The sequence below is a fragment of the Mustela putorius genome, unplaced genomic scaffold, assembly GCF_011764305.1.
Source record: "Mustela putorius furo isolate JIRA1106 unplaced genomic scaffold, ASM1176430v1.1 tig00000788_pilon_pilon_pilon, whole genome shotgun sequence".
Taxonomy (NCBI): domain Eukaryota; kingdom Metazoa; phylum Chordata; class Mammalia; order Carnivora; family Mustelidae; genus Mustela; species Mustela putorius.
In genome coordinates, this window is record NW_025421481.1 from 1 (window position 1) to 28,000 (window position 28,000).

General features: G+C 51.4%; 1 protein-coding gene across 1 annotated transcript; it reads right to left on the reverse strand.

Annotated features, from left to right (window-relative positions):
• Window positions 1-10,439: 10,439 nt before the first annotated feature.
• Window positions 10,440-26,129, reverse strand: LOC123393280 (lysine-specific demethylase 2A-like). The gene is given in 15 exon segments (XM_045084749.1): window positions 10,440-11,934; window positions 12,348-12,408; window positions 12,410-12,517; window positions 12,519-12,568; window positions 13,132-13,290; window positions 13,897-13,978; window positions 13,980-14,061; window positions 16,059-16,771; window positions 18,720-18,809; window positions 20,967-21,098; window positions 21,608-21,877; window positions 23,329-23,412; window positions 25,665-25,709; window positions 25,712-25,792; window positions 25,794-26,129. Coding segments are annotated over 15 exon segments (2,175 nt in total). The 5' UTR covers window positions 25,830-26,129; the 3' UTR covers window positions 10,440-11,752.
• Between the last annotated feature and the right edge of the window lie 1,871 nt (window positions 26,130-28,000).

Here is a 28,000-nt window from a genome sequence, read left to right on the forward strand (position 1 = left end):
GGTCATCATGAACTTGGGACTGACCATGCAGGCAGGTCCAGGCCTACCCCAGCCCCATCCTCCCCTCCCTCCTGCTTTGGACCCAGCTTTTGCCCAGGATTCCCATGCAGGAAAAAGGACCCTTGCCCCTCACCCTCTCTGGACCAGCTTGTGGACCCAGGTCCCTGGCCTGCAGCTCCAACCACCCATGAAATCTTAATGGAATCATCGATTCCACAACAAATCGAAACTCTCACAGCCCGGAGGACAAAGGGAGTGTCAGTGCTGCCTGGTAAGGGAAACTCGCCCGTACTGAAAGGGACTCGAGGAAGGGGTGGGGGATCCATGTGTCTCAAAGCAGCACCCCATCTCATCTCAACATGCCCCTCTCTAGAGCCTTCCCTCCTCTGCTCTCCAGGATAGCAAGATTCCTTCCCAGTCCTTGAGTCTGAGCTGGAGGCCCATGTCAGTTGTGGGCCAGTAACCAGGACCCTTTTGCAAACAGAGCCCCCTCTCTGTGCATTTCTCAGGTAACCTTCTGAGATCAGCACCAGAGCACATCAGAAATAATCAGGTCCCTTCTCAGTGGGTAACACTACCATCCCCCAGATACACAGGTCAGAACTCCAGGCATCATCCTTGACAACCGACAATGCCCTAGTCTCCTGGCCTAATCTCTCACCACACCTTCTCGTCTGGCCTGAGAATCTTCTTAAACCTGTCCACTTCTCAGGATCCCCATAGCTGCTGCCCTGATGCAAGCCCTGGCCAGAGACACCTTTCCCAAATCCAGACCTGATGCAGTTACTAAGGATTTGGGGAGCTGCTGCTAAAGGGGGGCACTCAGGGGGTTCTGGGTTCCCACCCCTCTGCTCAAAGCAGAGTTTGTTAAGTGAAGGAGCTGGGATGACTGGACCGTGCTCACCTCTCGTGCTTGTGCTGCCACGATTCTCTGCACCTGGGATCCCCCACCAGCCCACATCCTTCTCACCTCTGCCCTTTTATACTTTCCTCTTCGGACAAGCTCCGTTCTGCACTTAGCCCCTGCTTCCTTGATTTGAAACAACATCAGTTACAAAATGTATCATTCCAAGTTTTTAATTGGGATGGTGGGGACTGGGTGGTTGAAGTTTCGTTAAATGTATCAACTGGAAAATGCGTCCTGATGTTGGGGAATGGTGATTTAAAAGAAAACAAAAGGTACATACAATCTCCAACTGTAACTGATGCCCCCAGTTCTCCCCTTGCCCCAGTGCCCACCACAGGACCCCACATAGACAAGGAAATAGTCTGTTGTTTGATGAATGAAGAATTGACGGATGAGCTGTGTGAATGAGCTCCTCAGCCCAAGTAGAAGTCTGGGGCTTCGCAGAGCAGGAAGGAGGCCTCTAAAACCTTCCCCTCGTCCTGCCCCAACCCAACTCTCCAACTCTGAGGGGACGAACTCCAGACCACACGGCTGGCCCGGTTTTTGGAGCAGCCCCTATCTTTAAAAAAATTCTTCCTGAGGGGACCTGGAGCTGGCTCAGATGGTAGAGAGCTGGCGACTTGTGATCTCTCAGGGTTGGAAAATTCAAAAGCTCCTCACACAGAGTGTAGAGGGAGATTACTTAAAAAATAAATCATAAAGGGGCGCCGGGGTGGGCCAAGTTCAGTTAAAGTGTCTAACTATTGTTTTCAGCTCAGGCTGTGGATCTGGGGGTGGTAATGACATCGAGCCTCCGCCAGCCCCCAGGGCTCCATGCTCAAGCCGGAGAGTATGCTTCAAGGCTACCTCTCCCTTCATCCTTTGCCCCTCCCCCCAGCATGAATTTGTGTGCGCACATGCTCTCTTTTCCCTCAAACAACTAAATAAATATAAATCTTTAAAAATATAAATAAAGGGGCGCTTGGGTGGCTCAGGGGGCTTAAAGCCTCTGGCCTTCGGCTCGGGTCATGATCCCAGCGTCTAGGCATCGAGTCCCACATCGGGCTCTTGCTCAGTGTGGGGAACCTGATTTCCTCTTATCTCTGCCTATCTCTCTGCCTACTGTATGATCTCTGTCAACTATAAATAAAATCTTTAACATATACATAATAAATAAATAAATATTGAAAAAAAATTAAATTCTTCTTCATCAGCTTGTCCGTTTGGGCTCTTGAAAGACCATCCATCTGGCCCAGGAGGTCGTTCTTGCCCTCCCCTCACCACACTGAAAAACCCCATCCCCAGCCCTGCCCCGGCCTAGGCAGGCCTGAAGCCCGGGTCATAGACGGGGAGCCATGTCCTCCAGGGCAGCACTGGGATCCCCCCCCCAGCCCCCTCCCGATTCTGTTGAACCGGAAGCAGCGCTGGGGGGCCCCGGCTGGAAGAGGTAAGAGGTTGAGGGGAGTCCCTGGCCTGGGGCAGGCTGTGCTGTTTTGGGGGATGGTGCTGCCCCTGGTGGTCGACGAAAGGCCGATTGTAAAACTCGTCTTTGCGAGTCGCTTTCAGACATTCCTATTCTTAAAAACCCTTAGTGTGGACCCAGCTGGGGGATGCCGGGCGGGAAGGAGTGGAAGCCCGTCCTTTGGCCAGCTGGCGGGCGCGCAGCACACACCATACCACCCCACCGGCCATCTCTCAGAGGACTGTAGGTGTTTGCTGACCTCAACGCATCCCACGCACAGCTCTGGCTCCCACCACCCAGGCCGGCCAACCTGCTCCTCTCGCCCACCTCCCCTATCCCAGTCGTGGTTCTCCTTCTTCTTCCACAATACCCAGGAGTCACCCTTGAATCCTGTCCTCCCTCACCTGCCGCTGCCCCCACTCATACTCCTGCTGGTCATCTGGTGTGTCTGCCTCCCAAGTATGGCCCTGTGTCCTTCCACTGCGTCCTGCTGAGCCCCACCAAGTCCCACCATCTCCAGACTGGGACTGATACCTGCTGCAGCACCAGCCTTTTCACTGGCACTCCTGGCCTCCTCTACCTCTCTAGCCGGTTTCTACAGGGCCTAAAGCAAACCCCACCTCCAGTGTCTGCCTCTGCACTAAGGAAAGATACCCCCATGACCCAGGACTGACAGGGTCTGGCCCCTGCCTGCCTCCTCTCTAACTCAACTCCATCTTCCCTTCCCCCAGCCTCTTAGTCTCTGGTCATTCTGGTCTTCCCTCACTACAATCAGAGCCAAGTTCATTTCCACTTCTAGGGTTTTGACCTTATAATTCCCCTTGCTGGAATGTTGCTGCCCCTCCTTGCTGTCCAGGAAGGCTCCTGTTCACTCCGTGGTCTCTTTGGCTGAAGAGGAGAGGTTCCTGCTCAGGGGGGCTCTCCCTTGGTGCCCCTGATTGCTGTGGTCACTGCATCATTCCTCACACCCAGCATGGGGCCTGGCACAAAGTTAGGCATCACAAAGAGAGGAAAACCGGATTTCGTGGTGGCCCAGTCCTGTAAGGAGGAACCTCTCAAAGTACACCTCCGATTAAGCTGGCAAGAGCTACACGGTAAAAAGAGGTGGGTGGGCAGAGAGGGGCAGGGGAGAGGTGGGGAGTGTGTCTTTCAAAGATTTTTATTTTATTTTATTTATTTGACAGGACAGAGATCGCAAGTGGGCATAGAAAGGCAGGCAGAGAGGGGAAGGGAAGCAGGCTCCCCCCCCGCCGAGCAGAGTGCCCGATGTGGGGCTTGATCCCAGGACCCTGGAATCATGAACTGAAGCCGAAGGCAGAGGCTTTAACCCACTGTAACCACGCAGGGCCCCCAAGGCAGGAAATTCTTGAACTTGACACTCTGTATGCATAATAAGCATGCATCAGGTTGGGGTGAGGACTGACACATGCCCCAGACCCAGGAGTGGCCAGTTGCCTCCTGCTGGGGCCTCCTAGGCTTTGAAGATCCAGGAGGCTAAGCTCAGAGGCTTCCCTGACCTCACCAGCGTTGTCCTGGATTGACAGGGAGAAACTCCTGTCTAACATGGACAGCTACCTCTCTGATGTCTAGGGCTTAGACGGGTGCCAGCTCTTCCTGGGATGGGCATAAGTTCACTCCCTCACTCATCCGAGAATATTTTGTTGAACTCCTACTACATGCTAAGCACTGGTGCTTGGCCTTGAGGATCCAACACAGGGAGAGACAAACAGTGAACTTACAGGCAAAATACACATAATAATAACCGCTGACATTTATCGTGTGTTCTCAGTCTCTGTGGAGCACTGTTGCTAGAGCCCCAGATGATCTCATTTAATGCTCAAACATCCTTATGAGGCAGGTGACAAGTTATTATAAGAGTCCAGGAGGGGGCGCCTGGGTTGGCTTCAGTCAGTTAAAGCAGGGAGCAGGTGTGGGGCGGAGGGGGACACTTCTGGTTTCCGCTCGGGTGGTGGGATCCAGCCCCAGGATGGGCTCCGTGCTCCTCGTGATCTGCTTGTCCCTCTTCCTCGTCCTCCTGCTAGCCCTTCCGCTGCTTATGCACACACACACTCTCTCTAAAATAAAATAAATAAAAATCTTGGGGGGAAAAAAAATAAAAGAAAGAGCGAGCGAGGGAGCCAGGAGCCTTCTCCTGTAATCAGGGATACCCCCAAGGAAGGGCGCGGTTTTTGCCACGTAGCCAGAAGGATGGGAGGGAAACAGCTTTGTTTTAGGGCAGGGCAAAAGAGTTTTTCGGGCATGTGGAATAAAAAAAACAGGAAGTTAAGTGCAAAGGCCCTGAGGGAGGAGGAAAGGGCTCTAGTATCCAGGAGGCTCGACTTCTCCAGGACGCTGGGCCTATGCTCCCATCCGCACAGTCCCAGGCTCGTCCTGGCCCCTTGGCTCCCAGACACCCGCCCCACAATTCCGGGCCGGGCTTCCAGACAGCTTGCTCCGCCCGACCCCCTTTCCGGAGCAGCGCCTCTCCGTGGAACCCTCCGGAAGGTCACGCAGTCCCCCGCTCAGTCCCCGGGGCCCATTGTCTCCCTTTCCGCCTCAGAGATAGCCTTAAAATAGGCCTGGGGCCCTGCGGTGGCCCCAAGCGACTGGGGCCCTGGCCCCCCGCCCCCGGTCTGCCCCACCCGGCCCCCCCCCTTCCCCCCCGCCCCGGCCCCGCCCCGGCCTCCGTGGCGCCGCGCACCAGCGGTCTCTAGCGCGCGGCGCGCGCCCGGCGCCCCCGCTCCGCCCACCTCTGGAATCGTTGGTGTTCTCGCCGGGAGCGCTTGTTTCGCTGGCGCCCCAGGCCCCCCTGTGAGTGCCCGAGGCGTGGTCTCGTAGCCCCCACGGGCCTCTCATGCTTGTGGCCTGTGGTACTTGTTGTGTCGCGGAGAGGGAGGACGTGTGCGGAGAAGACCTGGGGGTCCGATGCGAGTGCCGCTTGCTACTGTCCGGGCTGGATGCCCAGCCAAGTTACTTAACCTTTCAGAGACTTGCGTTTCTCTCTTCTCCTTGCCCTCCGGCCTGACCTCACGGATCGCTCTGAGAATTAAGGGAGATGCGGGTGTGTGCAGAGGTGGGCTCGGGGGACAGGCGTCTTGCTGAGCGGCCACTGTCACACGTGGAGTATGTGGGCCTCACTTGTATCTCCCTCTGTGTGTCCTCTGTGGCCTTCTTTTCTCCCCTCCTCTCTCCCTTTTCTCTCCCTTTCCTTCTCCGGATCTTTTGGGTGTTTTCCTCTGTGTGCCTATGTCTCTTTCTGCTTCTGTCCTTCAGTCTTGCCATCCTAGCACTCCGATGACACACCCTTGGGGGGGCAGGGCAGCTGGACCATCCAGCCCCCTGTAACTCCCTGGAATGGGCAGGTGGCAGAGGCAGAAGCTGGGTGACAGCGCCGGGCTGAGAGCAAACCCAGGTGCTCCCGACCTCGGGTGCCTGCTGTCACTGTTTCCTGCCCACTCGGGTGTCAATGCTGAGCTTTCCTTCTGGGCTGGGGCACCTGGAAAGGTGGAGGTAGGATGGTCTCCCCAGCCAGGAGGTGCCAGGCCTGCTCTGCTGCTGGCCTCCCACGTGACACTTAGCACAGAGCTGGCCTTGGGAGGGAGGGTGAGAGAGCTGCATGTACGTAGACTGCAAATGAACTCACGGGCTCCTTGTTTAAAAAAAGAGAAGAGCATTTGAAGATGGCGATAGCAGAGCGTTCCGCTGAGTGTGGGATCCTTCTGCATGCAGGGCCCCTGTAAGGGCATGGGTCACTTTCCTATGAGTTAGGTACTGCCTCCCCCTCCCATAACACCCACCTTTCATTCTGCTCAGTAAATGTCCTTATCCCACCACTCCTGGAACTGATAAAGTGGGGGGTTGGGCTGAGCTAGCTCAGGCGAGCCCCACCCTCAAAAAGGGCTTGGGAGAGCTGGGGTCAAGTCTGTAGGGCCCCGGCCTAGTGTTCGCATGCATCCCTGCTCGGCCACGGACTCTAGAGCCTTGCTTCCTCTCGGAACCTTGGTTTTGTCATCTCTAGAATGAAGGCACCTGCTCGATCCCAGGACCCTGAGATCATGACCTGAGCCGAAGGCAGAGGCTTAACCCACTGAGCCACCCAGGCACCCCCTTTTTAAAAAAGATCTTATTTGAGAGAGAGCATGAGTTTGGGGAGAGGGGCAGAGGGACAAGCAGACTCCCTGTGCCCACCCAGCACCTCAGGTACCAGCTGTTTTTACTACATTGTTGATGCCAACGAAAGGCACAGAATGTCCAAATTAATTCATTTTGGGTGGAGGGGAAATGGAGGAAGAGGTTTGAAGGAAAATGTTCATAGTTTTAGTGAGGGTAGCATATCCTAACCCGAGCAAGCCTGGGGCATGCGGGTGGCTCAGCGGGTTAAGCATCGGCCTTCAGCTCAGGTCATGATCCCAGGGCCCTGGGATTGAGTCCCACATCCGGCTCTCTTCTCAGCAGGGAGTCTGCTTCTTCCTCTCTCCCTTACCCCACTCGTGCTCTCTCTCAAGTACTTAAAAACAAACCCAAAGAAAACCACAGCAAGCCTGGGGACCACAAATGTGTCATTCAAGTGCTCATAGAAGCACCTACCTTGTGCCATTTTACAGGAGGAGTTTTTGCTGAGTTTAGATATGACCCTGGAGAATTACTTAAGATTTTTTTAAAAAAAACATTTTATTTGACAGAGATCACAAGTAGGCAGAGAGGCTGGCAGAGAGAGAGAGGGGGGAAGCAGGCTCCCCGCTGTGCAGGGATGTGTGGCTCGATCCCAGGACCCTGGGATCATGACCTAAGCTGAAGGCAGAGGCTTTAACCTACTGAGCCACCCAGGCGCCCCAGATTACGTAAGATTTTTTGAGTGCGCCTTAGGAAGAGTAATTCATAGCTGAAGGCTATGTGAGTTTTGAGAGGGGGCAACAGACAGACTGCACTGGGGAACAGATGGGCCTCTGGGGATCTGAGCTACTGCTGGGCACATCACCTATTAGGTGCCAGGCTCTGCACCAGCTGCTGGAGATGATGTTGGGAGCAACACAGACTGATCCCTGTCCTCGTGGAGCTTCCCAGCTAGCTGGGGAGATGATCTCAGTGTGTCCTAAAAACTAGTAGGGTACTGCGGGAGCACAGGACTAGTCCAGAGCAGGGCGGGAGGTGGCTTCCCAGAGGAAGGTAACATAAATTGAGGCAGGTGCACCAGCAGAGGGAATAGCAAAGGCCCAGAGAGAGTTGGACTGAAAAAAGGTAGGTATGGGTGGAGAGGAGTCTGAGGGGCAAATGGTGAGTGAGGAAGCTTGAGGCCTTTGCCCTGAGAAAAATAGCAATAGGTTTTAAGCAAAGGAGTCAAATCTAAGAAAAATGTTCTGGCTGCCAACATGGAGCGCAGGGGTTGGACTGGAGGCTGGGAGGCACTCACGGCTCTTGCTGTGGTCAAAGTTCCAGACAATGGTGGGCATTGAGTAGGGTGGCAGAGATGAAGTCACCTAGAGGCAGATGGGTTTTCTGAGATAGTTAAGCTGCAAACCTGACACCCTTCCTTCCTTTCCCTGGCAACATCTGACCACCACCACATCCATATCCATCCTCAAGAAACCAACATGAAATCAACGAACTCCTTGTCCAAGACCCTGTCCTTTTCTAGAACATGCAGAGCTGGAGCTTGGGGAGTAGGATGGGCAGGGATTTCCCCACTCCTTTGAAGGTAGTGGTGGAAGCCTACTCAAGACCTCCCAGATGTGAGTGCGGCTCTCTGGATATGCTGCCATCAGGGCTGGGGTGGTAGTTGGCTGGCAGCACCTGGCACACTCAACAAGCCAAGTGATGAGAAAGCAGCAAGATGTGGTGGGACCAACACTGACTGGAGCCTGTCTGGTCCAGACCTTGCTCAGTGACCTTGAGCAGGCACTATCAACCGGCCTGCTCTGCAGCTTTAGTGGGTGGAGGTTGGTTGGCCTTGGATGGGGATGGCAAGATTAGAAATTCCCAGGCCTTCTCAGCACAGCACCACGGGCGGGGCATGGGGACTACGGGGAATCAGGTAATCATATTTGCACATTTATTACAATGTTCACCATGATGAAGTAAAATAGCATGGTGTTTCTAAAAGCAAGTAATGTTTTTTGACATTAAAAAAAAAAAGGAAAGGCAAGTAGTACAGGCCCATGATGGTTCTGCTGCTTCTCCTTGAAGAATGAAACAGGCAACCCTTGACCTTAGTCTCTAGCACCAGAGCCTCCATGACCTTCTGACACTCGGGCACACACATACACACCAATGCAGAAAAGGTTTTGTTCTTTAGTTTTTAAATCTTTTTTTAAAAAAAAAAAAAAAAAGAAAGAAAAGAAAAGAAAAGAGAGAAAGAAGAAAAAAAACCCACCCAAACCCCCAAAATCCCCAATAAAAATATTTCCCATCGGAGGCTGTTTCTTTTTTTGTCTTTTAAAAATTTTATTACACAAATATCTCCCATTCATGTGTCAGAGGAAAGATGTCCTTGCTCTTTCTAAAACCAATAGTGGAGAACGTTTAGAAAACCGAAGTCCAACTAACTTTCCTCCTTCCCTGGCCCAAAGCAACCCCCATGTGTCAACTGAGATAGCAGGACTTGCCCCCTTAATGCTTACATTTAATTTAAAATTTTTAGCACAACATTGGAGATTTGACTCTAAATCAGCAACAAAAAATATATATTTACAGAATTTCTCCAAACAAACAAACAAACAAACAAACAAAAAACACAACCAAACCCTTTAAACATAGTGACTTTAGGAGTTTTATTTATGGAGCAGTTATTTTTTTTAATCACCAAGTGATTTTATATTATATATATATATAAATTTTCTTCCTTTCCTTTGTGGTTTTTCGCCCCGGTGCTTGGAAAGATGGAGGCGGGGTGTCTGGCCCCTGCGGTCTGAGGAGGGCAGGCTCTCCTGGCAAGGCCACATCTCAGAGCAGATTGCAGGAAATGCGATGGGACTCCCGGGATCCTCTGTCCCCAGAGACATTTCTTTCCTCCACGCAGACCAACCCTCACCTCTAAAAAACCATTCCCCCCCTCACAGTCCTAGAGAAAAAGGCAACCCAGCAAGGGCGTAGGGTCCATCTGCCGCCAATCCTGGGCTCCCTTTCCTGCTGACCAATTTACGTGTGCGCGGTAAAAATGCTTGTTTTTCCAAACCAAAAACAAACAAAAATAAAAACCAAGCCCCCCCACCCCCAACCAAACCATCAGCTTGGAAATTTCTGTGGATGAAATGTCCCAAAGTCAGAGGCACTCTCCCGGCACAATCCCTGCTCTGAAGGGGTCTCTCCACCTCCCCTTTTATAAAAAGACAACAAAACGAAACAATCTTTTCAGTACTTTCCACAGGAGCAACCAGAAAAAGGCAGGAAGCTTCCAATTATAGGTCATTAACAATAATATTAATAAGGTTTTTGCTCAATACCCAGGGTTCTTTACAGAGAAGTCCCCCTAACTGAGGCACTCTGGAATAAATCACTGGCATTTTCCTCGAAGTTTCAGCCCCAGGTCACTGGGGCCTGGAGACCAACGGAAGGGGCAGAGGGTCACGGGAGCAGACTGCTGCTTTTTAAGGTGCAGCCAAGAGAATCAGCAGATTGGAAGGAACCGACACAATGCCACCCCGTACCAGGACCCAGTTTTCTCTTAGGAGGCCAGTCTATGCCAGGGTCAAAGCTGCGCTAGGTGGCAAAGAGGGGGCCCCCTCTGCCTCTATTTGCTTTGGAAGTGGCAAGTGTGCAGTTGGCGTCTCTCCTCGGGGTGGCTCACGCTTCAGACCCCTGGTGCCTGGGCTCCTTCCCCTCCCCCACGGGGCTCCAGGAGGAGGAGAGCCGGGAGACTGGGCTGCAGGGAAGGGGCCAGGAAGGAGGGGGCTGGAGGACGAGAAGGCGGGGCAGGGTTGTGCTATCGCTATCCTCACAGATGGGGAGCAGAGTGCAAATCCGCGTCTGTCACGTGTGAGCTCCTGCCGCGGGCTGCTGCCACTGAGCATCTCCTCACACACTTAAATATTGACCCAAAAGAAATTCCGACCTTTCTTTCTTTTTTTCTTCTTTTTTTTTTTTTTAAAGTGCAAAAAGCTCTCTGCTGCCCTAGAGAGAGGATCTTTGGACAGGCCGTTCTATGCAAAGTAAAAGGGGGCAGCTGATGGGGCTCAACACAGGGCGGTGGAGGGGGAGACACCACGCTCCCCTCCCTCGCTCCCTCCACACACACGTGTAATACACTCAGCCACACACACAGAGGCACATGCACACCCCCTTCCACGGCTACAGGCGGAGGGCAGGTGACTGGCTTCAAAGCAGGACCCCACTGCCCCCACCCTGCCACAAGGTGCCGGATCAGTGAGCCGCTGGGGCTAAACACAGGCCTGGGCTCTGGGGGCTACACCGCAGCGGAGGCCCAGAGCCTGCTGGGAGGCAGGTGGGGACCTAGCCAAGCTCTCTGCTCTCCCCGGCTTGGGGAGATAGGCTGCTCCCTCTGAGCACACACATCCTGGGAAAGCCCTGTCCAGGCAGGAAGGAGGAACGTGTGGAAAGGGCAGTGGGAGGCTAAAGACGGAGGGGAACAAGGAGATGGCGCCTGTCTCAGAATCTGCCTAGGAAGCAATAAAATGGGGGTGTCCCTGGGGTACACAGTTCCAGCTCCTCTGAAGAGCTTCAACCCCAGTAAGTGCAACAAGGACTTCAGAGAGACTAGTGGGCAAGTCTGGGGAGGGGGGTGACCTCATTACGCGAACTACCACGAGCATGGGACAGGATCAAGCTAAAGGCAGGGGCAGAGCGTGGACACGGATGAGAGGTTTTAGACACCTCAACAGCACCAGTACGATCGGCGCGGGTCTGGCCTTCCTGGGGGCCGCTGGCCCCTCCTGCGTGAGCCGGCAGAGTGTGGGGGAGGAGAGACACGCACTGGACACCACGAGGAGAACCGGGCCACGGAGACGGGGCCGCTTTCTTCCCTGGAAATTTGCTCAGAACCAGGCACGGCTGGGGACCATGAATGGGGAGAAGGGCACCAGGGCCCAGCACGGATGACGGCTGCACAGATACCCCAAACTGAGAGCCCGGCCTCCCGGCCGGTGAGCAAGCGGGCAGGCGGGCAGGCGAGCAAGCGAGCAGGCACCTTGACAGCACACAGCCTGTGCTCTCCCCTCGGATTCGGATCAGTCTGCTACTCCTTTCTCCTTGGGAGGAGAGGAGCCGGCAGGTAAGCCTGGTGTCTACCCCCCTTCTCTGCCCCGCCTGTAGGGGAAGGGCTCAAGGGACAGGAGAGCAGAGAGGGAGTGTGACGCTGGCCTCAGAGCCCGTGCAGGGTTGGGGAGAGAGGCTCTCCTGGCTGGGGAGTCAGGGGAAGATCGGTTTCCTGCTCAGTCTGGGCTGCGTGTGTTTTAGCTGATCTTCTGTATCAGCTTCTCGTCAGACAGGCAGTAGAGACTGTTGATGGACAAGTCTGAGATGAAGTGCTCGCAGGCTTTTCGAGTGATCTGCTTGCATCCTCGAAGGTCGATCAAGGTGACGTTGGCAATTCGCCGTAGGTAGATCAGGGTCTGGTCTGTCAATTTATTGCAACCTGTGAGGAAAGGGACCATGAGGGCAATGCCATGTGCGCACAGCCACAAGAGCCTGCTCCGCCGCTCAGCTCCCCAGCTCTTTTCCTTAGAATGCTAAGCAAAAGCCCTCTGTCTCATAAGCTACCCGGCTGAGAGACGAGAAGCGCGCCCCTTCTGCCTCGCACACCCAAGGCCAAGGGCCGACCAAACTGCAGCCGGCAATGGCCACGCCCTTAAGCAGCCAACAACTACTGGAGGCTTCCATCTGCCAATCAGTTAGAAGAGAGGGAAATCCGTGTCCTTGTCCAGATATGAGGAGGAAACAAGTTAATTCCCTTCCAACAAACCCAGGTTCTCTGTTTCACTGGTCAAGCTCCAGGGAGGGCTGAGCCCTTCCGGAGGCGGGCGGCCCTGAGACGCCGCGGCGGCGTACCTGCCATGTTGAGCTCCGTGAGGGAGGAGTAGCGAGTGGAAGACCCGACAGCGGTGAGCAGGGTTGGAGGACTGGTCTGTCAGGTGGCTGCAGTGACTGAGGTCTAGTCGAGAGAGGAGGGGCATGTGGCGAATGATGAGGCGAAGCGTGGCATCCGTGATGTCAAGGCCCTGCCAGCCGGAAGTCAGTCATGTTCCGGAGCTTGCTGCGATTGTCCTGACCTGCACAGGCAAGGCCGGCGCCTAGGTCAAAACTCTTACCTCAAGCTGGCTCCAAAGCTGCGGGCAGCCTCAGCTCCTTCCAAGCCAGGCCTCCTCGCAGGGGTTAAGCAGAACTGCCCACACCCAGCCCTGCCTGCGGGGAGTGAGTAGGCTGTGGGGGCAGTTTCTAGGAAACCAGACACATTTTCTTTCTTCCCAGCTGCTAGATTTTGCCTCACACAGCAAGCAAGGGGATGTGTGGAACGCTCCACTCCTCCCCACACTCCCACACTTTTCTAGACCATAATGCAAACAGCTTCTAACGTCCCACCTCAACCATGAAGCCTTCCCAGACTTCCTCAGGATTACACCATCTGCGTCCCAGACGGAGTCCCTCCTTTGCCTGCAGGCAGGTGGCCGGCTGTGAACAGCTAACCTGCGCATCCACACCACCCGGCACTTTGCCCTCCATCTGTACTCATCCACAGCATCGTTCTGGACACTTCCTTAGTTTCTGAGACAAAGTCTGTCGAAAGACAAAGCTACCCTAAGATGAACACAGAGAAGTCAGGGCCAGAGCATACCTGGTTTATCAGCCGGTGGAGTCAGCAAGTCCCGAATTTGAGGGTCCTTGATTCCTACTGCCCACCGAAGATCAAGGGTCCTGAGAAGGGGGCAGCTGGAGGTGCTGAGGGCAGATACTGCAGACCAGGAGCAGCCTGCTAGGAGGAGGTCCTTCAGTCCTACAACGGGAACAGACAGACATGCAACCGTATACTCTATTGCATTTCCTCGCTTTGGTGGTAAAACCAATTGCTTAGTTCCTACCACAGTAATGTAGTGAGCGTTAGTGACTTCCTGTCTTCTAAGACCCCAAAATGCTGACGAGAGAAGGCATGCTAAGGGGCCAATCATGGCAGTATCACACTCAAATCTTGTCAGTGGCTCTATCTGGGGTGATGATGGACTACTCCAGCTAGTCTGGAGTGGTGCCTTGGGGACTGGTCGTTAGGGGCCCTGGGTGGAACCCCTGCTAACAAGCAGGAAGATGACAATGGCATGGAGCTGCTGCCCAATATGCTCCAAAGCAATTTTATTTTATTTAAGATTCTACTTATTTATTGAAAAAGAAAGACAGACAGACACAGACACACACACACAGAGTAGCACGCAGAGAGAGGGGGAGAAGCAGGCCCTCCCCTGAGCAGGGAGCCCGACTCAGGATTGATCCCAGGACCCCAGGATCATGACCTGAGCTGAAGGCAGATGCTCAACTGACTGAGCCACCAGGTGCCCAGCCCTAAAGCAATGGGAAGCAGCACTGCCTATAGCCTTCCCTGCCTGCTCACCCGGCAGCCTGTTGACGAGCCACGTCAGCTGTTTCTTGGAGATGTTGGTCCAACTGAGGTCAAGGCTGACTGGCTGCCTCTTTGATGATGCCACTGAGAGCCTGGGGTACAATAGCCTTACACCTACTCAAGTCAATTTTTGTCCAAAGTCTCTTGTCGCAGCACCTGTGAGAGAGAGAGAGAACTGGCTGTCAATAACCCAATACCCATTGTCGGAGGAGCTCCCATCAAAGCGTGCTGCGGGCTTCTGGGAGAAGCAGAGCACGTGGAGAGCCACCCTGCCTGGTTAGGCTCTTCTATAAGCAGACAGGTACCACACCCTGGGTTTTTTTTTTTTTTTTTTTTAATTGTTTTTGGTTTTGGTCTTTTTTTTTTTTTTTGCTTCAGAGAAAAGGACTTGTCCTTTACGGCAACCATACAGGTTAAGTAGTGAACTTGATCCGGTTCACCAATTTACTCTGGAAGGGCTGAGAACACAATTGTTAGGAACACACAGCAGACAATACTATAACCCTTCAATTGCATTAAAACAATATGGCTCCCACCAAAGCTTGTAGAAGGACGTATTAAAAAATTTGACTTCTTACTGCCTGAAGCCTTAGACTTGCCTCCAATTCTCTCCCTTGTCAGTCGTACCCAGCTGCCCGGGCTGCAGGATGTCCTCAGCACAGCTACAATCCATCCTGCCTTAAGCCCTACAAAGAGCCCATCCCTGTATGAGGCCGAAAGACGGTCTTTATCATCAGGTCAGGACAGTCTTCTCCCTGTCTTGCATTTCTGCTTCAGTGCTGTCTTTTTATTTTCTGCTCCAATCCAGACCAGAACTGGAAGGGAGAGGGCCGCCTTCCCCCCTGCAATCTACAGTCCACAGGCCATAAATAGCACTGCAACATGCAGGCTTCTGTTTAATATTTTACGGCCCCTGCCCCCAAGCCTGGCTCAGAGTCTGGTCAGCAGGGGAAGGGGAGACAGCACATAAGATGTGTCTTATGTGACTTGGTCTGGAAACTGAGGGACAGAACCAGGCAGGCCCGCTAGCACTACAAAGAGAAAATATTAGGACAATTTGGGTAGATCACATATTAATTCAGATTTGGGAAATAAACTCGCATTTGCCAAGAATGAGGTCTTTATTTAAAGACTGAAAATATTTCACCAATGGCACATGAGACTTGTATGGTAAAAAAACAAGCTGCTTATGATAGAGCAGTGAGTCTCAAACTTTAACGTGTATCAGAAGCCCCTGGAAAACGTGTAAAAAAAAAGATGGCCTGGCCCCACCCCCCAAAGGTTCTGACTCAGAAGTACTGAAACAGGCAATGAGAATCTGCATTTCTAACATGATGCCGGGCAATGCCAGTGGCCCACCAGTAGTCTGAGCATCACATTTTGAAAACTACTCTAACTTTGTTTGGCCCAGATACAAAGAATATGTTACGTCCTAGGGCCTAGGCACAAAAGGAAAAATAATGCCCTACGGAAACGTCTGTTCATCATCTCAAGGGACTTCTTCTCTCCGCTAAGTATCTCACTGCTGAGCTTGAGAAGAAATGGCAGGTCTCATTAGGAAGGATGAGTAAGTCTCAGGAAGCTCAAAATTCGACTCTGCTTCCTCAAGAAAGGAATTAGGGTCCAGACTTGGGGGATAAGAACAAAAACTGGAAAACGGTGAAAACATTTACATTTTTTGAAAAGCATGTCCACCTCTTTCTATAGATGGAGAAGAAACCGAGGCAGGGGCTCGAGAACAGTCACCTGGGTCAGCAGCAACGGGTGTGACTGATACAGCTGAGACTGAGACAGGCTCTCAGCACATGTGTGCTGAGTACAGGTTACTTACGAGAGGGGGGTAAAACTGATGACTAAAGGTTTGACACAAACTGTACAAATCCAACCCCCAAATCAGTTTCGCACACCCAGCAGAGAGAAGCGGGAAAGTGCAGAGCAGGGAGAGGAAGCCAAGGGCCAACCTTGCCCGAGGACCCCTGCAGGTACAAAGAGCCGCATCTTTAACAGGACCCACTGTCTAGGGAACGGACTGAGTTGATTCAGTCCTTGGGGACCCAGCAAGCCTCCAGATGCCAAGAAGCATGCAGTTCTCATATGGAAAGTCTGCCACCTACTCCCATACCCCTATTCCTGATCCCTGTATCCCTGCTCACCATTTATACCACGTCTTGCACACTCGCATACATTCACAAAGTTCTCTGCGGCTGAGGTAGCGGAAGACAGACATCCAGACCTCCCGCTGCATCCAGCTTTCGTCTCCATCCTGAGCCCAACTGCCCCGGCCATTCAGCCTGGCTGCACCCCCCTCCTCTGCACTGTCATCTTCCTCCTCCTCCTCCTCCTCTTCCTCCTCCTCTCCCCCCAGCCCCTCCTCATCCCCACGCTGGGGGGTTCGGGCTGAGCAGTGCTGCACTAGCACACGGGGGGAATGGCGAAGGTTGGCAGAGGAGGCCGTGATGGCCTGCAGCTTGGGCACAATGGATGTCCCGTGGAGCTCTTTGGTGGGCCTCTGCAGCGTGACAGTGAGGTACGATCCCCGGATCTTGGCTTTCTCAACTTCAGACAGCTCCTTTTTGCCGCTGGGATTGTTCTCCTTTTCCCGTACCATGGTGCGCTCTGTGGCCTGTAGCCGCAGCAACTGCCGCCGTTTGAAGCGCTCATCGCGGCTGGCACTGTGGTGGTCGCTGGGGCCAGCCCCAGGGGATGACCGAGTCACCATACCCCGGGGGGAGACCGGGTCATGGATGAGCTGCAGCATGGAGGTGGGTGAGTGAGGTGGGGGCGTGAGGGGCTCGTCGCAGCTCCGCAGGGGCCGCAGGACTTTGGCTTGCACGGCTTCGTCGTCACTCTCTTCCATTTTCCGCTTCTGCAAAACACGCCCCCAAAAAGCCCCGTCAGTACTTTCCTCCAAAACCCTTTAAATTTGCAGCGAGCCTCACTGTTGCTCTCCGGAGACGAGAAAGAAGACAGATCACTGCTCTTCTACGGGCAAAGGGGTGGCTGCAGGCTACAGGGTGGTCACCTCCTCAGAGTCCACGATCTGCCACATCAGCAACCGGGCCCGAGCCTGTGCTGGAGAAAGCTGATTACAGACCCAAACCCTTAAAATAGGTCACTTGGGAAAATCTACCTGTGTGTGACACAAAGGTTTTGTGTCCAAGTATAGAGGAGTGAGACCCAAATTTGAGCTGCATGATTCCACAGCCCACCTTATGCATCTCTTGCCCCAAATTTTGGGATTTTAATTCCCTGGATAAAGATATCCTTTAAAGAGACCACAACTTTACCCCTATGCAATCTGACCATTTTAATTCTGTCTCTAATTTAGCTCCTTCACCCTGGAGAGGTGTCTGATGGTAGATGCTTGTGGTAGAAGAAAAGCAGCCTACAGAAACCATTTGAACTAGGACACGGATCTCACAGCAGTAAGCACCACGTTTAGCTCCAGTGTCTGAGCCAGACTCTACCAGGCTGCTTCCTCCCCTCCACACCCCACCCTATCCCTAGAGTCCAACCCCACGGAAGACAAAGCAGAGCGCGAGAACCTCTGTGAGCAACTGCAATGCTCCAGAGGCATGTGCGCCAGATGAAGAGGAGGAACTGGGGTTCAGTGAAGCCAGTGCTCCACCAGGGCCAACACCTCATCCCAGGGCACCTGTCTCTTCCTGGCGCCCACCGTGACTCTGCCTGATGACGCTGAACCAGTGTTCCACTAGGGATCAGACAGCAGTGTTCATATTCTCCTCAAGGAGACCGTTTCTGTCCCTCAGCAACAAGCCCCGCTCCCTTTGCTCTGTACTTTCTTAGAGCACTATGTTTGGAAGGGAATGACCGCCTCCTGGGTGCTGGCTTTGACAATGCAGGAAGGTAACACTAGAACACAGAATCTGTCGGCCCACCTGCTCGAGAAGGGAGGCAAACGCCCACCACTATGCTACTGCCGCCAAGGACAAAAAATGTAGAAGCTTCCAGTATAAGAACCTGAGGTACCTGCTGAAGCTGAGAACTTCAGCACTAGTCAACTCTACATCCCCGCAACTCCCAAGACAGTTAGACTGAAATTCAACTACCTCAGTGCCCAAGTGGAAAGAAACAGACGACAAGGAAATCTGTCTCTGCTCCTGTGCAATGGGGCCATGAGGGGACCACTGGGGGCTGGTTGGCTGCCACCAGGCCAGCTGCCTCCTCTGGGTGTGCCCTCAACAGGTCTTGTTCTTGCTGGTCTGAGTAACCAGAGTCCTTCTGGCCCTTTAGCATTACCCACCGGGCCAGCAACCTCCACTACTCAGGGCCAAGGTCATGGCACTGGTCCCCCTGCAGGGAGGGGCTACTTCTGTGGGACATGTTTGGGCACAAGGGCAGGGCTTTCTGCAAGGCCACAAAGGTGAAGAGGACAAAAATGTGAGCCTGCTTAACTGGAAACTCCAGCACACCACTGTACTTACCCACTGCCTCAGGTCACTGCCTTCCCTTTAGTTTCATTCCTCAGGAGCAACCGTGCTCGCCTCACCGCCCTCCTCAAATAACTCAGCTGTCTGGGCTGCCTAGGGTCCCAGAGTGTAAAAAGACCTCAGCGATTTGCAGACCCCAAGTGGAACAGTATTCAGTAATACAAAAAACCCAAACATTAAAAATTCCAAACAAAAGAAAAAATAATTAAGCAAAGGTAAAAAAAAAAGAGACACAATACAAAATAATCTCTGTGGGTCAGAAAAACCATGTAAATAAAGTTGCAAAGGCAAATGTATTCTAGCCATCCTCCAAGCCTGGCGTTTCCTTTCTTCTCCAGAGCAATCTGGAAAAAGCTCCCCTACCTGGGCTTTCTCCGAGCTGTCCTCCTGGTAGCACTTTGGACACTCCCAGCAATTTGGCAATTCCTCATTAAGCAGCCCTTCTCCATCCATCTAGAGTAAGACAGGGATGTTAACAATCTAGCACATTAGAAGCAAACAAAAAACCCAAAATATAAGAAACCCCAGCCTCTCTATTTTTTTTGAAGATTTTATTTATTGAGAAAGAGGAAGAGAGCACAAACAGGGGGAGCAGCAGGTTTCCTGCTGAGCAGAGAGAGCCCAATGCGGGGCTCGATCCCAGGACCCTGGGATCATGACCTGAGCTGAAGGCAGAGGCTTAACTGACTGAGCCCACCCAGGCACCCCCACCCCGGCCTGTTTCTTAAGGCTCCTGTATCATACAGTAATAGCCACATAGTTGGGAAGAACGTGGAAGTTACCTACTCGTAAACACGTCGTTGTTTGTGGAGATTCCCAAGAGTCTGGGTCAATGTGGGGTCTCTCTCCTGACATACACATGTATATATTTATCTCTCCTGACACATTCATTTTCTTGAAAGTTTCCTGCCACTCTGCAGAAGGAACTGACCCCACAATTCAGAAGGTGCCAGACCTTATTTTGATAGTGGGGCACAATAATTATGACTGCTTGGGTTCTGACACCAGTGGCCTCATCTCTGTGACACTGTGCTCTCAACTATAAAGTGAGGATAAATAACAACTCCTATCTTATGGGGTTATAGTGAGGAGTAGATGAATTACCTGTTAAGTGTTTAGGAAAATGTTTAGCGTATAGTAAATACTTTCTTTATCGACATGGAGAGGATATCGCATCTTACTGATCCTAAGATGCATATTTTTTTCACATCTATTTCTGAAATTGGGCTGCATCTCACAATTAACAGTATCTTACAATCCTTGTCAGCCAGGTGGCAGTCATGATACAGTTGTCACCCTTGGAGAAATCAACAAAATACCAGTACCAGTGCCCTTTAGATTGAAAGAAATATGAATAGGGTAGATCTGACTTCACAGGGCTGTCTTCAAGACGTAAACAAGAGGGGTGCCTGAGTGGCTTAGTCAGTTAAGTGTGTGACTCTTGGTTTCAGCTCAGGTCATGATCTCAGGGTGGTGGGATCGAGCCTCACATTGGGCTCGGTGCTCAGCGGGAGTCTGCTCTAGATTCTCTCTCCCCGTCCCTTCCTCTACTCATGTGTTCTCGCTCTCAAATAAATAAATCTTTAAAAAAAAATTTAGAAGAAGATGTAAACAAGAGAATGCATGTAAAACAGTGGTTCTCCAGGTGCCTGGGTGGCTCAGCTGGTTAAGGGTCAACTCTTGATTCTGGCTTGGGTCAGGATCACAGGGCTGTGAGACGGAGCCCTGCATTAGACTTGGAGCTGGTAGTGGAGCCTGCGTTCCCTCTGCCCTTCCCCTCCTCCCTCTCAGAATCAGTCAGTCAATCAATCAATCAGTGGTTCTCTGCCCCAGCTACACATTAGTATCATTTAAGGAGCTTCTGCACACACTTAGGCCCAGGGTCCCTGCTTGAAGAGTGGACATGACCTCTTTTTGTTTTTGTAAGATTTTATTTATTTATTCATTTGATAGCTAGAGATCACAATTAGGCAGATAGGCAGGCAGAGAAAGAGGAGGAAGCAAGCTCCCTGCTGAGCAGGGAGCCCAATGTGGGCCTCGATCCCAGGACCCTGGGATCATGACCCCAGCCAGAGGCAGAAGCTTTAACCCACTAAGCCATCCAGGCGCCCCAAGGACATGACCTCTTAAAAGACTGAACCAATTTCCCTATTACTTTCTTAGAGGCCCTCACGTGCGTACAAAGCGTGACAGAGCATAAGCACTCATTAAACATTAGCTGATACCATCACTCTCACCATCTTTCAGGAACTCATATTCAGAGACACACTGAAGTACATAGCACAGATGCTTAAAGGCACAAAGCATTCCAAAACAGACCAGGCCTGGCCTGGCGACTCCAAATATACTCTTTGGAGGCCAGACTGCAAGCTCCAGAACTGAACTGTTATTTTGTCCTGGGCTATCCCTCAGGGTCTAACACAGTGGCTGACACACAAACCAGGCATCTGAATCAACGAAAGATGTTAGACTATGACGTGACCCACAGATGACGGTCCATATTAGGGACGCTGGTGGCCTCTTATGACACATTCCCACTGCATGCTCCACCCGGTGCCTTCAGACATTCTACCAGCTGAGCCCTCAGGGGGCCCTGAGGCCTCTCCTCACCTGGAGGCAGCCAGGATGAACAATCTCATTGCAGATACAGCATTCCATGAGTTTCTTCTCGAAGTCCTGTGTCTCCTCATTTTGATCCACCTCTCCACAGAGGGAACACGTGACAGAGTGAGGCAGTCTGGGCTACAAGAGGACAAAGAAACCAAGAAAAGAGCAGACTCAGATGCTTATCAGTTCAGCTTCCCTTTAACTCAAGACGGGTGATTTGCTTCCTGTAATTCTCAGGGAGCGTGGAAACTGGGCAAAGAGCAGCTTCTGGGTGGCCAGCGGAGGAAGACCGGGAGAACCAACCGGCTGGCAACTGGAAACAGAGACCAGTTCACTCTCACCAGTCAGCCCGAGGCCTCACAGGCCCTTCCTCCTAACCCACCTAGCCTGGAGGGACCGACGGCAGGGACCTCTGTCCCTGCAGTACTGCCTTCTTAGCTGAAAACAGGGCAAGCAAGGTCGAAAAGGTGAACAGGGTCACTTCTGAGCCCAGAGAAAAAACGGACAGACAAAGCAAGCCAAAAAGAGACAGAAACTTCTTTCCATCTCTGAAGTCTCTAGAACTCTCACTCCCTGTACTTCAGTCCCTTTGGCACCACCTGTCTTCTCCCTCCCCCAAGTTCTTTACCCAGCAGGCCACTTACTGCCAAGCACTGCCGAAGAACACAGGACTGCTTCATGCGACCGGGCCCCCCAAACTTCTTCATGTCCCTGCAGTAGTGGCAAACACCACACTCTCCTTGCACACACGCTTTGCACTTCCGGCAGCGCACCCGTCTCCGCCGGGCTCCTGACACGATGGGGGAGGCAGCAGCAGGCCTCACGGGTGTTAACCGAGGAGCCGGTTTCATGGTGTGAGGCTTTGTGATGGGGATGGTAGGAACCCGCACCTTTGGCCGGGCGGGGAATTTAAGCTGGAAAGAGAAAGCAGCGAGGTCAAATATATCAAGTAACTCTGAGGACTGGAGAAGGTAGAAGATAACGCAGCTTGGCGAACTATGGCCCACGAGCACATCGGCCCGCTGCCCATTTTTGTAAATGAAATGTGACCAGAACACAGTGACGCTCATCTGTTTACGTATTGTCTATGGCTGCTTTCACGTGCAACTGCAGAGTTGAGAAGTTGCCACAGAGACTGTATGGCCTGCAAAACCAAAAATATTTATTGCCTTTATTATATTTGTCATCTGTGTATTACCTCTACAGAAAAGGTTTGCCAATCTTGTCAGTTTTTTCACCTCACCCACATCCGTCTCACTCTGCTGAGCTGTGACACCCCCACTCCCTGGAGCTTTCTATGTACCAAAGCCATCCAGGGGCCCTCTGATATTTCCTTGTCCTGAATAGTCCTACTCAGAAGATACTCATAAATAAGACCGTTAACTACTCGAGGGGGAGACGGATCTTGCTCATTTCTTTATTATTCTCAATCTGGTACATAACATACACTCCAGTAGCCCTTAGGTATAGAATCTCTCTCTTAGGTATACGTTTATAATCTTATTGCTTGTCTTTGTCCTGGTGATCTTTTCAAGAACAAGGACTGGGTCTTTTAGTTCTTCAAATTTCCAGGGTACCTTAAACATGTTTCTGACACAAAACATACAACAGCGAGAAATGACTGAGCTGTTCTGAGGCAGTTTCATGTGGTCAAGCATCGGCTAGGTGGGACTTCTCCACCTAGGAAGTGGTTCTTTTAAGACATCTTTCACAGCTATACATCTAAACATTCCTAAAACGTGACAGCTCTGCAAATTTCAACTGGGGACACCAAAGAAGGGCCTATGTATTTGCCAAACTCATGGCAAAGATCAGAATGCGAGCTCTTACTTTTATTTAATAAATAACCGTGACAAAGGACAATACAGGAAAAAAATCATACAGAACCTAACGAAAACTCGTAAATGACAATTTATTAGCTGACAGGTCATTCCTTTCCTTCTTTTTTCAATTTGATACCGAAAAATCCAAATTAAGGGGTTTCCTGAGTGTGTGCACTCACTCCATCATTGAAATAGTCCAGCCATTTAAATATATGTAATTATTTTGACTAGTTAAAAAATACCCGTGAAAATAACTGAATCACCAGGCCAGAAGGATAGGAACAAATCCATTCTGGTGAATAAATGTACACTTTTGGATCTAAACCTGGAGGCAGGTTCTTAGTTCTGTTAAGAGAGTCACCTCCAAAGATAGCCACTTATCCTGACCTAAGAGTTAAAACAGAACAGAGTAATGATTTTCTGTCAGTTTATTTTCATGTGCCAAAAGCTGTCTGCCTCTAGTTGTGCTTTTTCTTCCTGGAACGGTGATGACCAGCCAGCAAAATGCTTCAGCAGCCTGAAGATCAAGAACAGCTCCTTACCTTATCCCTTTTTGGCCACTGCACTATCGGGACTCCAGTGAGGGCTAACTTGGGATCGCTGTTGGCAAGCTCCTCCAGCAAAATCTGAGGGTAGGATAGGACAGAAGAGAGGGGGGGAGGAAAAGCAAGGCACAGTGAACAAAGAGCCGACGACTCCCAGCAGCATCAAGACTTAGCCCCAGTCCCTAAAACCAACCGACATGGGAAGGGCAGGCTGGCAACTGTGTTTTTCCCTTCGTTTACAGGACTCACTGTAAAACAAATTGAAGATGAAAGAGAAAACTCCGACTAGTACTAGTACTATCAAGACTTTGAATTTACCTTTGCTCCCAACCCCATACTCGCATACTCACTGTGCAGTTGGTATGTACACTGAAGTAGCTAGCTAGCTACGTGGCAACAAGTGTTACTTGTCATACAGTTCTATATATGGCGGTACAACTTTATACTGCCCCTTTAACTTCTCAATACCAGTCAATGAATATTATCAAGAAGTAAGTACTGCCTTCATTTTGTAGATCTCAGCAAAGTGGCAAAAAAGACTGGCTAATGCTGGATTAATATGAAACGCAGAGTCTTAATGTCTTGATTCAACCCAGAGCTCTGTTCTTTTAAAGTTGATTACAGCAATCTCAACTTCAAATCAACCAATCAATTGATCAATCTCTCTCTCTCACACACACACACACACACACACACACACATAAAGTCAAGTATTTGGCTTTATTCTTATAAACAGAGCAGGAACAATCTTGGGGACAACAGTTTTGATGGCTTTAGCCAATCTAGTCTGAACGACTTGAAGACAATGCGACAGTAAGAAACTGCCGCTGAAGTGATTCATGCTGGTCTACTGTTACTTGGAAACAAGTCTTTATGTTTTACACAGAAAACTTCTGAATCCCAGACCTAGCAGAATGAAATCCCTCTTTCCCTGACCTCATGAGCCCTAATGCAAAGGTAACAGCAAAAAACCCCTAAATCCAGAAGGCAAGTTACAAGATTCCTTTCAGGTTGCCCTCCCTAGTATATTAACTATTTCAACAACTAAACTTTGATCCTGGACCGTGAGCACGCCTGGGCCATCTTTAATAATCATTTCCATATTCCTGCAGGCTCTGCCTAGAAGACCAGGACTTTTTGAGGCATGAAGCACTTCTCTACCAAGCATTTTCATCCTAACCTAAGGATCATGATCCAAATCCCAGAGTTGGGACTCAGAAAGACCCTTTAAAACTCACACCCAGGAAGCTCCCCCACGAAGATCCCCTTTGCCAAGTCTCCAGATGCCTCTCACCCTCCCCCAAACTGATTTCATTTGCAGACGTTTTATTTACTTCAAGTTGCTATGGCATCCTATTCTGAAGCCTCCTGTTCAACACCGCCCAGCCCAGCGTGGGGGGGGTGAAGAGGCGGTGCGGTGCCACGTGGGACTAGGCTCTGGTACGGGCTCCTAATCTCCCTAGGGTGAAAAATTCAGGTCCATTCAACGTGTGTGTTAGGGAGTACATAGTTCCCCTCCCCCACGTCATACTGCCGAGGAGTAGGACTCTGCCCATTTCCTCTGCCGGAGAGCACTGAGCTGTCCACAAACAGGGACTTTCCACTTTCAGCAAAACAGACCGCACAGAAAGATCTGCGATTGTCTGAGGAGGAAAGGAACCTAACTGCTCACCAAAAGCAGTCTCCTTCTACCTGCACGATTTTTTGTGTGGGGGACAGGGAAAGGTAGGTGGAGAAACTGCCTCAGCGTGGGGGTGGAGGGGGGCAGCTGTTCACGCATATACCGCTCACTTGCTGGGGTCCGTGTGGGTGTGGAGGGAAATGCAGATTTCCTTCCAACCCTTATTTTGTTGGGGCCATACAACCAAGCTCACCCCGCTTCATCCAAAAGGCAGACTCCAGATGAGGCCCTCTAAGAAACCATATAAAGAAGCCACCACCCTTCACCAGAGGGGGTTTGGGACGGGGAGCGGAGAGCGGGGGTGGAGTGCGGAAAGGCTGACGCCTATCTAGGCTCCTGGCATTCGGGAGAACATTCAAACACAAGCCCACACCCCACACATCACAGGAAGGGGAAGAGAACAGCAGGGGCGTCTGGGCAGAGAAGGGCGGAAAAAGGATTCCCCAAAGCCCAGCGACCCAATTCAAAAAGCAGAGCCCACCAGGACAGGGCACAAGTGCGGTGAGGGCTCCCGGGCTCCCGCAGCACTGAGTAACCTGAGCATTGTCCGGGACCCGCCCGGCAGGCTGCTCTTCTGCCTCTCGGCCGAGACAAAGTCCCTACAGTTACACACACCCCGAGTCAGAAAGGGTTTGCCGCCCGCCCGCCTGACCTTGCGTTTCTCGTCGCTCTGGAGCTGCCGAGGCTCTTGGTTGAAGTTTTCCCAGCGTCCTTTGTTTTGTTTTCTGTATTGGAAGTTGTGCTGAAGGAGTTAGGTTTTCTCCCTCTAGGAAAAATACCAATTTACTTGAAAATTCTGGAATCTCCCAAAGTACATCAGGCAGGGCAGTCCGGTTATAACCCTTCAGGCTACCCGGAGGGAGCAGCCTGTCGTGTTCTGAGCTCCTTCTCGAGCCCTTCAGCTCAGCCGCGGCTTCCTGTGCCTGCGAACAATGCTGCTGCGTCACCCACATGCAGCTCCCAGAAATGCTTTGCAACGGAAGATGGCAGGAGGGGGAGCTGAGCTCGAGTGAGCGAGCCAGGCAGAGGGCCCAGCCGTCCTGCTGCAGAGTCGGGAGGGGGTGTGCTCGGCGAGGGCTGTCGGCCCCGTGATTGGAGGAAAGGCTGCCCAGGAGGCGAGCTAGGCCGCGCCCCGGCCCCCCCCCCCCCTCCCTCCCACCACCACTGCAATAGAGAGAACCCAAGGCCGGCCCCAGAGGGCTCCCTCCGGCCGACTTCGGAAGGCGCCAGCGAAAGGAAAGGCTTTAACCCGTTCTGCATCTGCGCCCGTGAGTGTCCTTGCCTCCGTCCACACCCTTCAACGCAGGGTCACCTCTTACTGTTACAGCAGCACTCTTTCCCGGGGAGCAAACACACACGACCGTCCCCCCTGCTCTTCAGGCAAACAGGAAGTCGCCCGAAGTTCAGCCTGTGCAAGAGCCAGGCACCCGGGTTGAGCTCCTCTGAGCCCCCTTTCTGCCGGCACACCCGCCTGCTTCACCTGCCCTCAGTGCTGCTCTCCCAAGTCCAGAATTCACAACGAACATACGTGTTTCCAGAAAAACCTTCAGGAACAACACATTTCAACCAATATTGAGATATTCAATACATATGTCTGTTTAATATCAACTATTTCTACAACAGATGCCTGCCTCTGGTTGCGACTGGGCACTCTCCCACCACCGAACAGCAATGCCTAGGCAGCTAGTGCTTCTAGCAGTTCCATCACGACCAAGTCCAGCGAGCTGAGGCTCAATCTCAGGTCCAGGTGCTTTACTCTCCTGCCACGGAACCAGCACAAGGAGCCACTGAATCTGTGTCTGCCAACTCCATTACCCACCAGTCTCCTCAGACTCTCCAGGACACCAGCACTCCTGCACATTTCCTATCTAGTCGTTTGTTTTGCCTGCCCCCATTCCTGATGTCCCCTGGATGAAGCAGGCGACCCTGCATCTTATCAGACACCTCAACCACGCCACTTCTGACAGCCCCTTGAATGATGTGTGTCACACACTCTCCATGCACTGATCACGGTTAGGGAGAAGCTCAGACTGAACACACTCTCTCTCAGGCTACAGTGTATCTTTTGGATCCAGATTTATGTAATTTTTAGACTCTCATAAATGTAACTTGGCTTTTTCAGGAATTACAGATGCTGCTTTGAAAGCCCTCAGGCCATTGGGAACCTAGCTAGGAAACATTCTTATTTATTTTCAGGACAGTTGTCTCAGTGAGTTTCTGGTGCAGAGTCAGCGGCTAATGGGCTTTATGGGGTCTAGGCCAGGGGCTACAATATGGGCTTTATGGGGTCTAGGCCAGGGGCTATTACATATTCACAGTAGTTTACCAAGGAAAGGTGGGAGTTCTGTGCTTTTTTGGTAGAGCTCTTCCTTGAAAAGGTTCTATGATCATCTTAATCCTGAACCTCTAGTCTGCACTTTATCTTAAGACTCAAAGACCAAGTGCCATCAGCCTATTATGTTTGACAAACTTTCCTTGATGGTGTGGGAGGTCTTCTTAGAAAATCCTTGTTTTGGTCTTGGTCCTATCTAACCTAGAGGGATGATAAAAAACGAATACTTAGGAAAACATATTGTCATGTTGTAGCAAGTGAAAACCCTAAAGGTCACCAGGAAAGGACAAAAACCAGATAAGATACTAGGGAACTCACTCCAAGTAAGTTTCCAAATCATTAATTAAACAAGGCTGATTTTTTCTATTAATTTAGAATAAGATAGGCAATAAAGATCAGAATTAGTAAGAACCTGACATGTAATACAAGAATGTAATAAAAACACTTTGAAGAATTACATGCATTTTAATCTAACCTTATATGCCTTGTAGCTGTTAAATTATTTAAAACTTTCTATTTAAGGGTGCCTGGCTGCTCAGTCAGTAGAGCATGAGACTCAATCTTGGGGTAGTGAGTTCAAGCCCCATAGTGGGTGGAGAGTTTACTTAAAAAAAAAAATATTAAGTATAAGTAAACAAAATAAAACTTTCCACTTA